The sequence below is a fragment of the Leopardus geoffroyi genome, chromosome B4 (genome assembly GCF_018350155.1).
Source record: "Leopardus geoffroyi isolate Oge1 chromosome B4, O.geoffroyi_Oge1_pat1.0, whole genome shotgun sequence".
Lineage (NCBI taxonomy): Eukaryota > Metazoa > Chordata > Mammalia > Carnivora > Felidae > Leopardus > Leopardus geoffroyi.
This window is the reverse complement of record NC_059341.1, coordinates 83,728,223-83,745,856: the sequence shown is the minus strand read 5'-3', so window position 1 is coordinate 83,745,856 and position 17,634 is coordinate 83,728,223. Positions and strand designations below refer to the sequence as shown.

The 17,634-nt window shown below is 37.3% G+C and overlaps 1 protein-coding gene across 4 annotated transcripts in view; it reads left to right on the top strand.

Annotated features, from left to right (window-relative positions):
* Positions 1-17,634, top strand: part of PRIM1 (DNA primase subunit 1) — a 51,599-nt gene that overhangs the window by 31,135 nt on the left and 2,830 nt on the right. For 3 of the 4 annotated variants that reach the window (XM_045465499.1, XM_045465498.1, XM_045465497.1), the window contains exons 3-12: positions 3,243-3,349; positions 3,421-3,494; positions 4,584-4,720; positions 5,097-5,155; positions 6,727-6,836; positions 7,550-7,638; positions 7,811-7,952; positions 9,448-9,517; positions 10,314-10,402; positions 17,369-17,467. In XM_045465499.1, coding sequence (XP_045321455.1) covers positions 3,243-3,349; positions 3,421-3,494; positions 4,584-4,720; positions 5,097-5,155; positions 6,727-6,836; positions 7,550-7,638; positions 7,811-7,952; positions 9,448-9,517; positions 10,314-10,402; positions 17,369-17,467 — 976 coding nt within the window. The remainder of the gene's footprint in view (positions 1-3,242; positions 3,350-3,420; positions 3,495-4,583; positions 4,721-5,096; positions 5,156-6,726; positions 6,837-7,549; positions 7,639-7,810; positions 7,953-9,447; positions 9,518-10,313; positions 10,403-17,368; positions 17,468-17,634) is intronic. The other variant, XM_045465500.1, reaches the window with a different exon arrangement.

Genomic DNA, 17,634 nt, shown 5'->3' with positions numbered 1-17,634 from the left:
AGAGGTCAAGAGTCTGATCTTGATCTGAGCCAGCCAGGCGCCCCTACCTTTTTTTTTTTTTTTTTTTTTTTTTTCCCCAACGTTTATTTATTTTGGGGACAGAGAGAGATAGAGCATGAACGGGGGAGGGGCAGAGAGAGAGGGAGACACAGAATCGGAAACAGGCTCCAGGCTCTGAGCCATCATTCCAGACCCTGACGCGGGGCTCGAACCCACGGACCGCGAGATCGTGACCTGGCTGAAGTCGGACGCTTAACCGACTGCGCCACCCAGGCGCCCGCTTTTTTTTTTTTTTTTTTTTTTTTTTTTTTTTTTTTTTTAAATACAGTTTGTCCTATGTATAATTTTTCTCTGGTCTCTCCAGAAATCCTAAAGTCAGATATTACGTGTCTTAAACTGATTCACTAATTTTTTTTTCCTCCTGTTTTCTATTTTTTTGTCCTTTGGCCCTACTTTCTGGGGAATTTCCTCAGAGGTTTTCACTTCTGCTATTATATTTTAATTTCCAAGAACTTTTTTTTTCATTGATATGTCTTATCTGAGGATATCAATGATAGTTGTTTTTTTTTTTTAATTTTCTTCTGTTGTACAGTCTTGTTTTCTCAAGGTTGCTTTTTTTCCTGTTTTTTCCCCTCTTTCATATTAGAGGCTTGCCTCATAAGTCTGATAATTTCTTGCATGTTGCTTATATTTAAAAATAGAGTACTCTTATGTGGATCCTGAGAAACTTAACAGAAACCCATGGGGGAGGGGAAGGGAAAAAAAAAAAAAAAAAAGAGGTTAGAGTGGGAGAGAGCCAAAGCATAAGAGACTCTTAAAAACTGAGAACAAACTGAGGGTTGATGGGGGGTGGGAGGGAGGGGAGGAGGGGAGGGTGGGTGGTGGGTATTGAGGAGGGCACCTTTTGGGATGGGCACTGGGTGTTGTATGGAAACCAATTTGACAATAAATTTCATATATTGAAAAAAATAAAAATAGAGTACTAAAAAATCTGATTGGAAGTTCTGTATACATGACTGAGATTTCTTTATTACAAGGTGATCTGGCTTGGTCATCTTTTTGGGAAGAAGCTCTGTTGTCAGTTTCTCTAGCTCTTTGCTTGAATGAAAACTCCACTAGCACAGAGATCTGTTTTGATCACTGATCTATATTCCTAGAGCCTTTAACAGTGCCTGACACTCCTGATCAGATTCTTCAGACAGGAATCTTCTGATCTCCTCCCTGGGTGGCAGCGATAGGGTATAGATGTAGGGGAAGAGGGCAGGGTCTCAACTTTCCACATGTAAATGTCCACTTAATCCCCTGTATATCAGTACAACACATCTTTCTTTAGCTGTACCTGTTTTTCCTGCCTCTCATCCCAGTCCAAAGACCCACTGTTTGAGGTTCTCCAGATAATAATTCAGGTGTCTTTGCACTGTCACCTAGCTCTGCAGAGTAAATGGAAGAATCTGGGGAACTGCTTCATAAAAAGATTTTTAACCAATACTCTTATTTTTAGTCTTAGCTTTACCAACACCACACACATGCACGCACGCACGTGCGCATTCTTACTCCAGAGATACCAATTGTGACCAGAGTTTTTTAGGGATGCTGAGGTGTAAATTGGGTTGCTTCTTATCTTTCCTTACTGAGAGCTTAAGATTCAGCTTTTATGGGTATCTTATAAAAATAGTGGTGGTATCTTCTCCTCTTTGGTTCTTTCTTAAAAGACATGCTTCTTTTTTTTTTTTTTTTTTTTTTTTTTAATGTTTATTTTTGAGAGAGAGAGCGCACAAGTGGGAGAGGAGCAGGGGCCGGGGGATAGAGGATCCAAAGTGGGCTCCGTGCTGACAGCAGCAAGCCCAATGTGGGGCTCAAACTCACAAACTGTGGGATCATGACCTGAGCCAAAGTTGAACGTTCAACTAACTAAGCCACCCAGGCTCAGGAATGCCCCAAGACATGCCTTTTTTTTTTTTTTTTTTTTTTTTTATTTTTATTTTTATTTTTATTTTTATTTTTATTTTTTTTTAATATATGAAATTTATTGTCAGATTGGTTTCCATACAACACCCAGTGCTCATCCCAAAAGGTGCCCTCCTCAATATCCATCACCCACCCTCCCCTCCCTCCCACCCCCCATCAACCCTCAGTTTGTTCTCAGTTTTTAAGAGTCTCTTATGCTTTGGCTCTCTCCCAAGACATGCCTTTCTTAAGAAAATCTTTACTATCCAAAAAAAAAAAAAAAATCTTTATCATTTTTGTGCAAGTTTAGAAGAGCAAGATAAGTATCTGTATTCAGTCTGCCTTCTATGCCTGGTGATCCATAACCTCAAAGGAGGCTACTTACAGCTTAAGCCAAAGGCTCAGTTTGAACTAATTGAGATATTTTGGATTATTGAAATATTTTATTTATTTTTTAAAGATTTTATTTTTAAGTAATCTCTACACCCAGTGAGGGACTTGAACTCACAACCCTGAGATAGAGTCGCATGCTCTACTGACTGAACTAGCCAGGCACCCCTATTGAAAAATTTTAAATACATTTTTGTTACTTATATGTCCAGTAACAGTTAAAGGTCCTTAAAACAGCTTACAATAGGGCATTAATTATTTGTATGTACTTTCTTCCTTATCAGAAACCTAAAAATAACAAATATTTATTATTCAATGTTACATGTCAATTATATCTCAGTAGAACTGAAAAAAATATTTATGGCAATATAGATTTATCAAAACCTGTTTTAAGTAAATGTATACTGTCATCAATTCTGGATGCACAGAATCCAAATTAATGAACTTTAACTGAAATAGAATTGGCATTGTATTATGGTTTCTTCATTTCTCTTTGGCCACTTTTTTTGTGTGGGTGGAAAACAGCATAATTGGCAGCATGACAGCTCTTATAGAAACTGATTGAGGGGCACCTGGGTGGCTCAGTCGGTTAGGCATCCAACTTCGGCTCAGGTCATGATCTCACGGTCCGTGAGTTTGAGCCCCGCGTCGGGCTCTGTGCTGACAGCTCAGAGCCTGGAGCCTGTTTCCGATTCTGTGTCTCCCTCTCTCTCTCTGACCCTCCCCCATTCATGCTCTGTCTCTCTCTGTCTCAAAAATAAATAAACGTTAAAAAAATTTTAAAAATAAATAAAAAAAAAAGAAACTGAATTTTTTGTTTGGGTTTTTTGTTTGTTTTGGGTTATGTGTGTGTGTGTGTGTGTGTGTGTATTTAAAATATTTAAATATTTTCCCCCTATCTGTAGCCCAATCAACACAATACAGTGAAGCTGGGAGCTTTCCAGGCTCAGGAAAAAGAATTGGTGTTTGACATTGACATGACAGACTATGACGATGTGAGGAGATGTTGTAGGTAAGTGCTGCATGTCTTGCTGGTAGGGTGGGTGATGTCACTAACAGTGAGTAATGATGCCTCTGCTCCAGTTCTGCAGACATATGTTCTAAGTGCTGGACCCTCATGACGATGGCCATACGCATAATCGACCGAGCACTGAAGGGCAAGTATTGGTAGTGTCTGAGGGGGGTCAAATGCAAGAATCTATTTTCCTCTGAATATTTGTCTGTCTGTACCATTTAAAAATTTTTTTAATGTTTATTTATTTTTGAGACAGAGAGACAGAATGTGAGTGGGGGAGGGGCAGAGAGAAAAGGAGACAGAATTCGAAGCAGGCTCCAGGCTCTGAGCTATCAGCTCAGAGACCAACATGGGGCTCGAACTCACGAACTGTGAGATCATGACCTGAGCCAAAGTTGGACGCTCAACCGACTGAGCCACCCAGGCACCCCTATCTATACCATTTTATAGTCAACTCTCATAAATTTTGAACATGTTTCCTTGAAACATATGGCCAGAAAATAAAAGATTAGAATAAAGTTGTAGTTCAAACTCTAATAAAGCTGTTGATCAAACCAGTGAGTTTTTTTCCCAGTTCAGTCATCTATTGAGCAGCTCTTTGTGCTACATACTGTCCTAGGTGAGGGAAAGAAATATGAAAGATAATGATTACCTCAAGTATGTTATGCAGTCTAAGAAGAAGACGAATAAAATTGAAGATTATACTTATGTTGAGTAATATGCCCAGCATTCCCTGGAGATCTAGAACAGCAGGAGTGCATACAGGAATGGGAAAAGACTGGATTAGAAAAGGCTTTCTGGAAAAGATAATGATAAAAATGATAATGGTATTAAAAATAGCTAACTCTTGTGATCACTTCAGCAGCACATGTACTAAAAATAGCTAACTCTTATCTAGGGTGCTTATTATGTGCCAAGCACTGTTCTAAACACTTTAAATTTATTAACTTTTTTTAATATCCCTAGACTGGGTCTTTAATGATAAATGGCAATTGGTCAGGGAGAGAAATGGAAATACCGGGGCATGAAGAAATTCTTGGCAGAGAGACCAGAATAGGTATTGACATAAAGGCAAAAGCATGGAGGACACAGAAGACTAAAAATAATTCAGTAGAGTTAACATGAGTACATGTGGATAAGAGGTAAAAATGAAGCTAAGGAAGTAAGCAAGAACCAGGAGTTTATAAATTTATTTCTAGATTTTAAAACCTATTATTTCTCCCCTCCTCAGAGGACTTTGGATTTAAGCATCGTCTCTGGGTATATTCTGGAAGGAGAGGTGTTCATTGTTGGGTCTGTGATGAATCAGTTAGAAAATTGTCCTCTGCAGTACGTTCTGGGATAGTTGAGTATTTGAGTCTTGTAAAGGTAAGATCTTAATGATAATTTACATTTCTTTGTTTGCTAGATGTTACCAAGCCTGAAATGTTTAGTGACAAAATTAAACTTTTAGAGCATCCACATTCCAGAGTAGATGATCTTACCAGCAGATCAAATAATCATAGTAGCTACATTTTTTAAGATCTTTGTTTGTGACAAAAGGAAAATTACTTTTCTGGTTCAATTATGTGAAGTAAAGGTAACCCAGAAAGTTACAAGTATTGAGACTATAAAATAGCATCTAAACTTCTATATGTTGACAGTTTTCTTTTAATCAGTATCTTTAGAACACATTAAAGAAATTTTTAAGTTATTTCATTTATTTCATATACATGAAGTTCTTTTTTGATGGTTTATTTTTCAGGGTGGTCAAGACGTTAAAAAGAAAGTCCACCTAAGCGAAAAAATTCACCCTTTTGTCAGGTCTGTTGAAAAAGACTCTATGCAGTTTAAGTTGTGTCTGATTTACCTTTAGAATTGCCTTGTTATCAGTTTTCCCTACTGGGATAGCACTTTACAAAGATAATAACTAGAGTTCATTGAATGACTACTTCATGCTACAGTATTCATGACAGATGTTTTACAAATGTTCTCATTGGTTTTAACAATAACTTCATGACGGTCATGATGGTATCTCCATTTACAGATGAAGAAAGTGAGATTTGAAAAGATTGTATAAGTTTCATGGCACCATACAAGTAATTGTTAAATTCAGCATTCATGTCCTGGTCTGCCTAATTTCAAAACCCATACTCTTCCCACTGAACTCATTACTTCTCTGGGTGAAAAGAGCTTTGCATTAAGAGTTAGAATCTCTTGGGGCACCTGGGTGGCTCAGTCTGTTAAGCGGCCGACTTCGGCTCGGGTCATGATCTCACGGTCCGTGAGTTCGAGACCCGCGTCGGGCTCTGTGCTGACAGCTTGGAGCCTGGAGCCTGTTTCAGATTCTGTGTCTCCCTCTCTCTGACTCTCCCCCGTTCATGCTCTGTCTCTCTCTATCTCAAAAATAAATAAATGTGTAAAAAAAAAAAAATTAAAAAAAAAAAAAAAAGAGAGAATCTCTAGGGGCGCCCGGGTGGCTCAGTCGGTTAAGCATCTGACTTTGGCTCAAGTTATGATCTCACAGTTCGTGGGTTTGAGTCCCACATTGGGCTCTGTGCTGACAGCTCAGAGCCTGGAGCCTGCTTCAAATTCTATGTCCCCTCCCTCTCTGCCCCTACCCCGTTTGCTCGCTCTCTCTCTCTCTCTCTCTCTCTGAAAAATAAATAAACATAAAGAGTTAGAATCTCTATTCTGCAACTTATTAAGACCTTAATAAAATATTAGAGCCTCTATTTCCTTAACTATATGACGGGAAAAACATCTCCTTCTATCTGAGAGTTGTGGCAAAGATTAAATGAAACAGTAGATGTGAAGTCTGCAAAATGCTAAGCACTATATAATTGTCGAGATGTAAAGCAAGTAATTCATAGTAGAAACTATAGACTCTATCCCACATTCTACTACTGATGTATTATTATGTTGTCCTGGCTTGGTTGCTTTCTTGTTACATATTTATGATGCTATTAACCTTCTAAGTTGTAGAGCTTAAGAAGTAAACATTTCTTGGGGCACTTGGGTGGTTCAGTCGGTTAAGCATCCGATTCTTGATCTCAGTTCAGATACTGATCTCAGGGTCGTAAATTTAAGCCTGTGGAGCCTACTTTAAAAAAAAAAAAAAAGTAAACATTTCTTGAATATCTGTTCTAAGCCAGGTACTATCTACAGTAGGTTCTTCCCCCTTAGAATGTCTTAGTTAACTCTCATAACCCTGCAAAGGGGTATTATTCCCATTTTACATAGCTAAACTCTATTTGTATTTTTCTTATTAGACTAATACATGCTCATTAAGAAATATTCAGTAGAAGTAACATTAGCCACCCAAACAGCAACAAAAGTTATGCAGTGTATATATTACAAATAGTATTAGGACTTTGTTATTGTTATTCCTACAGAAAATCTATAAACATAATAAAAAAATACTTTGAAGACTATGCCTTAGTTGATCAAGATATTCTTGAAAATAAAGAAAGCTGGGATAAGATCTTAGCCCTTGTTCCTGAAAATATCCTTTCCCAAGACCATTTCTATGTGAGCTACATGTATTTATCTATGATATAAATGTGTTCTGCCTGCATATTCTCATATACGTACTCTTACAAATTTAGTCTTTTTACACAAAACATCTTTTTCTGCATTTTAGTATCTCTAGTTTGGAATATAGTAAGAAATGAAGCCTTTTCAGAAAGAAATTTCCTCATTTTGGAGTTTGATCCTCATAGAATTAATGGATACTTAAAGAATACTGAATCATATAGTCAAAATTTGTACAGACCAGGGAAAGCTTTACATTAAACCAAATATTTATTTTGGCATTTTTTCTGTCATATCAGTATCATATTTTTACAGGAGATTTTTTAAGGATATGTGTTCAATTAATATTTGCATTTTAGAGGAGCACCTGGGTGGCTCAGTCATTTAAGCGTCCGACTATCAATTTTGGCTCAGGTCATGATCTCATGGTTTTGTGCATTCAAGCCCCACATCAGGCTCTGTGCTCACAGTGCAGAGCCTGCTTGGGATTCTCTCTTTCTACCTCTCCCCTGCTCATGCTGTCTCTGTCTCTCTCAAGGTAAATAAACTTAAAAATATACATATTTGCATTTTAGAAAACAATAATTTCTAGTAAACTTTCAGTTATCTTTGTTGTAACACATACTGGAAATAAGTTGTTCATTAATGTGTCATAAATGAGTGTGTTCCTTAATGACTCATCACCAATTCATGAGAAACTTCAACAAAACTTCCAAAAGCATCACAATTCACTTCAGCGTTGGGAGTATTTGAAGAAAACCATCAGCTCTCAGGTATATCCCATCGAAATCTCTATTATAAATATAATAATGTAATTCTTAATTAAATTCTGATTGTTTTGCTTATTAGTAAGTTAAAGATTATTGAAAATCATTTTTAACCACTTTTAAAGAAATCCTCAAAAGTTCCTACTGATCCTCATGCTAGACTTGCATCTGTTTTTAGGATAATACCAAAAACGACAAATGTGGACCCTGGCTTGAATGGGAGATCATGCTCCAGTACTGTTTTCCACGGCTGGATATCAATGTTAGCAAAGGAATCAATCATTTACTGAAGAGCCCTTTTAGTGTTCATCCTAAAACAGGTACAATGTAAAGAAAGTAAAGAAAACTAGAAGGAAAATGAAAGTTTTAGTTGTTGATTAGTAGCTACCAGATGAGTTTCCACTACATAAATAATTTTCATCTGGGTTTTTGAGGTTCAGTGTTAGAATCGTAGAGGTACTTAGAACTCACACGATGGTAGTTCTCACTGTACAAATGAGAAAACAGTGGTCCGAGAGGTTAATGGGACTTGTCTACAGTCATAAAACAAATTGCAACAGAGCTAGAAACAGAATTCAGTTCTTAAACCACAGAGTTCTGTGCTGTTCCCACTATGCTTCCTCCCTCAGTTCTTTTTCCATACTTTTAGCTTTCCTCCTTCACATTTTTCTTAGGTGTTTTGAAGGAATGAAACTGACTTTAAAATAGATATAAAGGTGGCTATATTGACCTAAACTTTGCTTCGTCCAACCGGGAGACATATGCAGTTGTATATAGTTGTCCTTTTTAGGACAACTAATATCCAATAAGTAGTCAATAATCCAACTCTGCCACTTGCTGTGGGATGTTAGGCAAACTACTCTCTGTACCTTGGTTTTCTCATCTGTGAAATGGAGATAATAATAGTACTTACTTCAGTGGGTTATTGTGAAAATCTAAAATGTAAAGTGCCTAGAAAAGTGCCACACATTCAATCCTCCCAAATTGCCTAGTTTCCTTTAATAATCTATAATGATTCTCTAGTCCATATATTTGGATAGCTCCTTTTCAACCTTGTCAATTGTGTGTTTTCAGCTTCTTTTGATAATAATCTTAATATTTCTTAATATTTTTTTAACTTAATTCTAAAACTTTAGTGGGTATCCCCTTATTCTAAAATTCAGTTTCAGTAAATAATTATATTCATAGGTGTATACATTTTGATTATATCTTTTCCCCATTAAGTAGCTGCAGTTTTTACTGTCTTCAATCAGCAACTCCCAATTCTCTTGATTATCTTAACTTGTTATTTACCTGGCATTCTTGAGACTCATCTCATTTTTGAGATGTGATGAATTTTATGTGGTATCCCAGGTGTAGATATTGTAAAAAGGTAGTATAATGCTATTTTATTCCCAAAATGCTTTCTAAAGATTTCCAACATACAGGTGTCTGTTCTGATCTCAGCAAATCAAGATAATGAAATGAACTATTTTTATCTATGTTGTTTCATTTTCAGAACTCACTAAATTTGATATCATTCTGTACTTCTGTATAAAAGGATATTAGGAAGAAGGAGATAGAAATAAAAGTAGAGATAAGAGCGCTATGTAATAGCTCAACAGTCTTTCATACTTATTTTTTGTTTTTTTTTTTTTTTAAGAGAAATAAAAGATGCAGCTAGTGTGGAAGTAATTTCCAACTACTGATTTTAACAGATAAGTCTAACCCTTTTTCTAAGCCTTAGATTAAAATTTAGCCAAAATAACACATAGGAGACAGCCCATTATGATCTGTATTTCACAGTCATCAGTTTATAACTTTTGGTCCTTACAGGTCGCATTTCTGTGCCTATTGATGTACAGAAAGTGGACCAGTTTGATCCATTTACTGTTCCAACCATAAGGTATGTTCCAGATCATTGATCATTCCTTTTTTGTTTGTGATTGGTTCCTGAATTTGAAGTAGATTGGACTAGATCCCTTCCAGAGAAGCAGCTGCTCTGAGGCTATATGATGATGCCCTAGTAGAGCAACATTTCCTAGTGAGTTATGCAGAACACAAGTTGCTGTTCTCTAATAAAAAGATTATAAGTTCTGGGGCACCTGGGTGGCTCAGTTGGTTAGGCATCAAACTCTTGGTTTCAGTTCAGGTCATCATTTCGTGGTTCATGAGTTGAAGCCCTGTGTTGGGCTCTGCTCTGGCAGTGCAGAATCTGCTTGGAATACTCTCTCTCCCTCCCTCTCTCTCTCTGCCTCTCCCCTGCTCACACACTCTCTCAAAAAAAACATTTAAAAAAAAAAAAAAAGATTATAAGTTCAAATAAGTTTGGGAAATAACCACTTTTAAATAAAAAGTTCTCCACTGTAAGATTTCCCAGTTTTTATTATGCTAACATACATGGAAAACTCCATGCATATTAGAAAATTTTCTATCCATATTAGAGATTGTGATTTTTAGAATATCCCAAATTTAGTTGGTCACACAATTTTTTCACCAAAAATCTTGTAGGATTCACGTGCTGTCATACACTAGGTAATGTTGACCAAGAAACAACTTTAAAATTCTCTTATTCTAGGGCAACTGCCTGACTCAGTCAGTAGAGCATATGACTCTTGATCTTGGGCTTATGAGTTCAAGCCTGATATTGAGCATAGAGTTAAATAAAAAGGAGGGAAACTCTTTTATTCTGTTATTTGTAGCTCCATCTGCCGTGAACTGGATACCATTTCCACTAATGAGGGAAAGGAGAGAAATGAAGCTGAATCTGATATCAAACATAGAACCAGAGGTATGTCAATATACTAAAATCTCACTTTAACATAAGTTTTTTATATAGACATCCTTCTGTCAGTCCAGTAATTCTTTCTCCTTGGATTCAGCCTAGAATGGATTGTTTATCCTGAAACCAGCTCAGTAACAAATAATGTCATAACAATGTTTTTGTCCTTTTTTAATCAGTTGCTCAAATGGTGATGTTGAATCCAATTTGAGTCCATAGATATTTCTAAGCATCATCTAAATGCCAGGATCTATACTTACAAGATTAAATTGTCAATTGGTGTGGATCATTGTTTGTCACAGTCTTAGTTACAACAGCTATTGATTTAACAACCACTATGTATACAGTACTTTTGCTCTTTATTTTTGATGTATCCAGATGAGTGTTATGGTAAATATAGATCTAAACTGTGGTTGAACTGTATATTCAAGAATATGAAGGAACTAGAGAATTTATAAATCTTCCTTCTCATAGAGGTCAAATCTTTATATACCAACACCCAAGAGACATCCTACAGCAACAGAGCCAATAGAACTTTCTGTGATAATAGAAATGTAATGCACTTCCCAGTGTGGTACTCATTATCCACATGTGGCATAATCCACTTGAATTATCAGAAACTGGATTTTCAGTTTCTTTGTTTGCTTGTTTGTTTTTTAAGTAAGCGTCACACCCAGTGGAGAGTTTGAACTCACAACCATGAGATCAAGACCTGAGCTGAGATCAAAAGCTGAATGCTTAGGGCGCCTGGATGGCTCAGTTGGTTGAGTGTCCGACTTAAGCTCGGTTCATGATCTCACAGTTTGTGAGTTCAAGCCCCACATCAGGCTCTCTGCTGTCAGCACAGAGCCAGCTTCAGATCCTCTGTCCCCCCTCTTTCTCTGCCCTTGCCCCTCTTGCGTGCTCTCTCTCTCTCTCAAAAATAAATATTAAAAAAAAAAAAAAAAAAAGAGTTGGATGCTTACTGACTGAGCCACCCAGATGCCCCTTAAATTCATTTATTAGCTATTTTTCATTTATATAGCCATATGTGTCTAGTAACTATTATAACGGACAGGGCAGATCTGTGATCTCTGATTGGCCTTTCTTGGTCAAATGTTGCTACACTACTTTCAAAACCCAAGCTCAAGGGGCGCCTGGGTGGCTCAGTCGGTTAAGTTTCTGACTTCGGCTCAGGTCATGATCTAGTGGTTCGTGAGTTCAAGCCCTATGTTGGGCTCTGTGCTGACAGCTCAGAGCCTGGAGCCTGCTTCGGATTCTGTGTCTCCCTCTCTCTGCCCCTCCCCCACTCACACTGTGTCTCTCTCTCTCTCTCTCAAAAATGAATAAACATTTAAAAAAATGCAAAAAAAAAAAAACCACAAGCTCAAATATCAATTCATTAAAAAAAAAAAAAAAAAAAAACTTCATCTATTCCAGCTCTAACATAATACCTAACATTGTACATTCCACTATTAATGTTTGTAGAATGATTACAGACATTTGATTTAAAGTATTTGAGGGGCACCTGGGTGGCTCAGTCGGTTGAGCGTCTCTTGATTTCAGCCCAGTGCATGATCTCAGTTCGTGGATTCAAGTCCCACATTGGGCTCCACACTGGCAGTGTAGAGCCTGATTGGGATTCTCTCTTTCTGTCCCTCCCGTGCACTCTCACTCAAAAATAAATAAACTTTTTAAAAAATAATAAAAATAAATCAAGTATTTAAAAAACGTCTCCGGGGCGCCTGGGTGGCTCAGTCAGTTAAGTGTCCGACTTCGTCTCAGATCATGATCTCACGGTTTGTGAGTTCGAGCCCCATGTCAGGCTCTGTGCTAACAGGTCAGAGCCTGGAGCCTGCTTCGGATTCTGTGTCTCCTTCTCTCTCTGCTCCTCCCCTGTTCATGCTGTCTCTCTCTCCTTCAAAAATAAATAAAAACATTAAAATAATAATAATAATAATAAATTAAATAAATAAAAAATAAAACACATCTCCAACATGAAAAATCAGAATAAACCGGAAAAAGGAACTCAGAGAAAACAGACAACGCAAAGAACAAAGAAAACCTCCCTTTCTTTCTTTCTTTCTTTCTTTCTTTCTTTCTTTCTTTCTTTTTTAAAGTAATCTCTGCACCCAACATGGGGCTCAAACTCACAACCCAGAGATCAAGAATTGCATGCTCTGCTAATTGAGCTATCCAGGTGCCCTGAAAACTTTTTTTTAAAAAACTAATATCCTCGGAGAATAAGAAAATAGTGGAACCATGAAGCAAAATTAGATTGCTATGAAAAGAGACACTTAGAGAACAAGAAAGAGGACTTAGAAATCGAAAACATAATCATTAGAATAAAAAATTCAATGGAAGGGCTGGTAAAAAAAAGTTGTTTTGTTATTGTTTTAAGGAGGAAAAAGATAAGAATGGTTCAGGAAGTCTAATACCTGACTATGGGAGTTTCAGAAAAAGAACAACCAGGGAGGGAAAAAATATCAAAACTGTATAGGAAACCATCCCAGAAATGAGCCCTTTATTGAAAAGTCTCAGAATAATAAGACAGACCTACACCAAGGCACATTATTTTGAGATTTCAGAACACTGAGAATTAAAAGATCTTAAGAGCTTTCTCACCCCTTCTTGTTCCTCTCTCCCAAAAAGCCACAGACCTAGGAAGAATAGCCTTGGATTTCTAAACAATGGAAGTGTTCATTTGTTAGAAATAAGTTCTAGAAAAGAAAAGTGGTTGCCATTCAAGAGGATTGAGAGGTCAGAATAAAGTAGAGAGCTGCTATTTTTTCTAACATGTTAGTAGTATTTTACTCCTTTTAACAACATGTATATATTACTTTAGCACAATTTTTTAAACTTAATATTGTCTCTTGATGACATCTTTTTCTTTTGTTCAGAGATTTTTTTTTTTTTAATTTTTTTTTTTTTTTCAACGTTTATTTATTTTTGGGACAGAGAGAGACAGAGCATGAACGGGGGAGGGGCAGAGAGAGAGGGAGACACAGAATCGGAAACAGGCTCCAGGCTCTGAGCCATCAGCCCAGAGCCCGACGCGGGGCTCGAACTCAGGGACCGCGAGATCGTGACCTGGCTGAAGTCGGACGCTTAACCGACTGCGCCACCCAGGCGCCCCTTTTTTTTTTTTTTTTTTTAATTTTTTTTTATTTATTTTTTTTTTGAGATTTTAAAGAGAAATATTCTAATAACTATAACTTCAAAATTTATACAATATTTACTTTCAAAAGTAAACTAAACTGCCTATCATTTCGAGTATTCATAAATAGCCTAATTGCCATCAGTCAGGGGTGCTTCAGAGATGGTGGGAGGTTGGAACACGTGAAATGTAAGTTCCTTATTATTTCTTTAGTTTCTGCAACTTTAAGCCTTAGTCCTTTTTCACACTAGTACTATTTATTCCTGCCCTTCTTCCCAAATCCTGGAATGATCTCTACTGTCCTCTCTATCTAATTATGTCTTTTTTATAAGACCCACTTCATAGCCACCTCAGTCAATCTTGATTGGTGAATTCTTTGGACTTACAATTATCCATATGCCTGTTTGGCCTTTAATTATATATTGTTTTCTATTACTACATATAGGACCTGTTTTTCCTGTTCATTTAAAAACTTCTTGAAACCAAAGAGTTTGGCTTATACTATTTTAGAATTTAGCATAGTACTTGATATATAATGGGCAGTAAATATTTAAGTAATTATTGAGTGCCTGTTATATATTCTACTATGGTGAAATAAGCATATAGACCTATATCCAAGGAGCTTAGAATCCTGAATTAAAGGTTTCAAAGTACTATGTGGTTGGGGCACCTGGGTGGCCCAGTTGGTTAAGCATCTGACTTCAGCTCAGGTCATGATCTCACGGTTCGTGGGTTCAAGCCCTGGGTTGGGCTGTGTGCTGACAGCTTGGAGCCTGGAGCCTGCTTCTGATTCTGTGTCTCCCTCTCTCTCTGCCCCTCCCCTGCTCATACTCTGTCTCTCTCTCTCTCAAAAATAAGTAAGTGTAAAAAAATTTTTTTTCAAAGTGCTATGTGGTTGATCCCAAACTAAACTGTTTCTTTGGTTTACATTTATTGCTATAAGAAAATTCATATATAAACATGTAGGACAAAATATATTTTCATAATTGCCACAGTTTAGATTTTCATCCTTAATACCCTCATCAAGATTTCCTTGTCTAGTTCCAAGTACATCAGACAGGTTTACTAAAAAACTTTTTAAGTATAGTTTCTTTTTTTTACTCTTTTCAGTGAACTATTATGAGGACTATTCCATGCAGACATGGCATGCTACCAAAATCCAAATCTCATCTTGTGCTCAATCAGATTTTCTCCCCTATTGGGTATTATAGATTATATAATTAAATAGATTAAGATTCTATATTCAAAATTTTATTGTGTAAATTCTTTTTAATTTTTATAAATCAAAAAATAAATAAAATTTAAAAAAATTTTTTTATTGTTTATTTATTTTTGAGAGAGAGAGAGACAGAGCATGAGCAGGGGAGGGGCAGAAAGAGAGGGACACACAGAATCTGAAGCAGATTCCAGGCTCTGAGCTGTCAGCACAGAGCCCGACATGGGGCTCGAACCCGCGAACCATGAGATCATGACCTGAGCCAAAGTCTGGTGCTTAACCGACTGAGCCACCCAGGTGTCCCATAAAAATATGGTTTTTATAAGTCAAAAAATACTGTACTTAAGGCATATGACTATAAACTTCTGATTGTCTCCAGGTAGAATGACCCTGACTTCACATTCTTAATGTTTGTTCTGTTAGTAAAACTATTCATTACTGAAGTCACAATTTCTTTCTTTTTTTTTTTTTTTTAAATATTTGAGAGAGAGCGAAAGCAGGGGAGGATAGAGAGAGGGGGACAGAAGATCCAAAGTGGGCTCTGTGCTGATAGCAGAGAGGCGGATGCAGGGCTTGAACTCATGAACCATGAGATCATGACCTGAGCCAAAGTCGGAGGCTTAACTGACTGAGCCACCCAGGCGCCCCAGTGAAGCCATAATTTCTAAAGAAAGGAATGTTGTATGGGACTTAACACAGACTCACTAGATTATGTTGGTCTAATATTAGAAAGCCTGACTACAAAAGTGGATGTGTATGGGTGGTTTGGATATTTTAGAGCAGCACTGTCTTAATACAGTAGCCACGTGCGGCTATTAAGCACTTGAAATGTGGCTAGTATAGGGGTGCCTGGGTGGCTCAGCTGGACTCGATTTTGACTCCTATCATGATCTCACAGTTCATGAGGCTGAGCCCCTCGTCAGTCTACATGCTGACATCTCAGAGTCTGCTTGAGATTCTATCTCTCCACCTCTCTGCCCCCACTTGTGTTCTGTCTCTTAAAATAAATAAATAAATTTAAAGGGGTGCCTGGGTGGCTCAGTTGATTAAGTATCCAACTTTGTCTCAGGTCATGATCTCGCTGCTTAAGAGTTGGAACCCCACATTGGGCTCTGCTGACAGCTCAGAGCCTGGAGCCTGCTTCAGATTCTGTGTCTACCTCTCTCTCTGCCCCTTCCCTGCTCACACCCTGCCTATCTCTCAAAAATAAATATTAAGGGTCGCCTGGGTGGCGCAGTCGGTTAAGCGTCCGACTTCAGCCAGGTCACGATCTCGCGGTCCGTGAGTTCGAGCCCCGCGTCAGGCTCTGGGCTGACGGCTCAGAGCCTGGAGCCTGTTTCCGATTCTGTGTCTCCCTCTCTCTCTGCCCCTCCCCCGTTCATGCTCTGTCTCTCTCTGTCCCAAAAATAAATAAACATTGAAAAAAAAATTTTTTTTTTTAAATAAATAAATAAATAAATAAATATTAAATTTTTTTAATTTAAGGGGCGCCTGGGTGGCGCAGTCAGTTAAGCGTCCGACTTCAGCCAGGTCACGATCTCGCGGTCCGTGGGTTCAAGCCCCGCGTCAGGCTCTGGGCTCTGGGCTCAGAGCCTGGAGCCTGTTTCCGATTCTGTGTCTCCCTCTCTCTCTGCCCCTCCGCCACTCATGCTCTGTCTCTCTCTGTCCCAAAAATAAATAAACGTTGGGAAAAAAAAAAATTTTTTTTTTAATTTTTTTAATTTGAAAACAAATAAACTTAAAAAAAGAAATGTGACTAGTATAAACAAGGAACTGATTTTTTAAATTTAACTTTAATTAATTTAAATTTCAAAACTGATAGGGATGCCTGGCTGGCTCAGTTAGTGGAACATGTGACTCTTGATCTCAGGGTTGTGAGTTTGAGCATCACATTGGATGTAGAAACTACTTAAAAATGAAATCTTAAAAAAAAAGTGTTTTAAATAAGTTTTAAAACTGATATTTGATTCAATTATTGGAAAAATTGTAAGTATGTTTGGGAAATTTGGGTATATGAGCCTACTTTTCAACTGTATATTATAATTTAAATCTAAATATAGATGAAGTATTGCTCATGATAATACATCATCTACATTGAGATGCATTTTAAATACAAAACACTAGATTTCAAAGACTTAGTATGAGAGAATGTAAAATATTTCAATTTTTATTACTTTAAAATAATATTTTAGATATACTGGATTAAATATTAAAATTATTTTACCTTTTTAATGTGACTACTAGAGTATGTAAACTACACATTTCTTAATATATTGGACAACACTTTTTTTTTTTTTAATTTTTTTTTTCAACGTTTATTTATTTTTTTTTGGGACAGAGAGAGACAGAGCATGAACGGGGGAGGGGCAGAGAGAGAGGGAGACACAGAATCGGAAACAGGCTCCAGGCTCTGAGCCATCAGCCCAGAGCCTGACGCGGGGCTCGAACTCACGGACCATGAGATCGTGACCTGGCTGAAGTCGGACGCTTAACCGACTGCGCCACCCAGGCGCCCCTGGACAACACTATTTTAAAGAACTCTTGAAAAAAAACTTAAAGTTATACTTTCGTGTAATTCTCACTTCCAAAATGCTAATTATAATGCATGGCCTTCATAATTTAGATTATAAGAAGACCAGTCTAGCTCCTTACATAAAAGTTTTTGAACAGTTTCTTGAAAACCTGGATAAATCCCGAAAAGGAGAACTTCTCAAGAAGAGTGGTAAGACTATACTTTTCCCTTTTGGCTATTTAGATCTTAGTACAGGAAGTTTAAAGTATCCAGCAAGTGATTAATTTTAGAGCTCTAGCCTTTGCCCTCCTAAAACAAGTTATAGATTTAGCTTACTATCCTTAGTGTTTTAAAAATTGGTCACTTAATTCAATAGA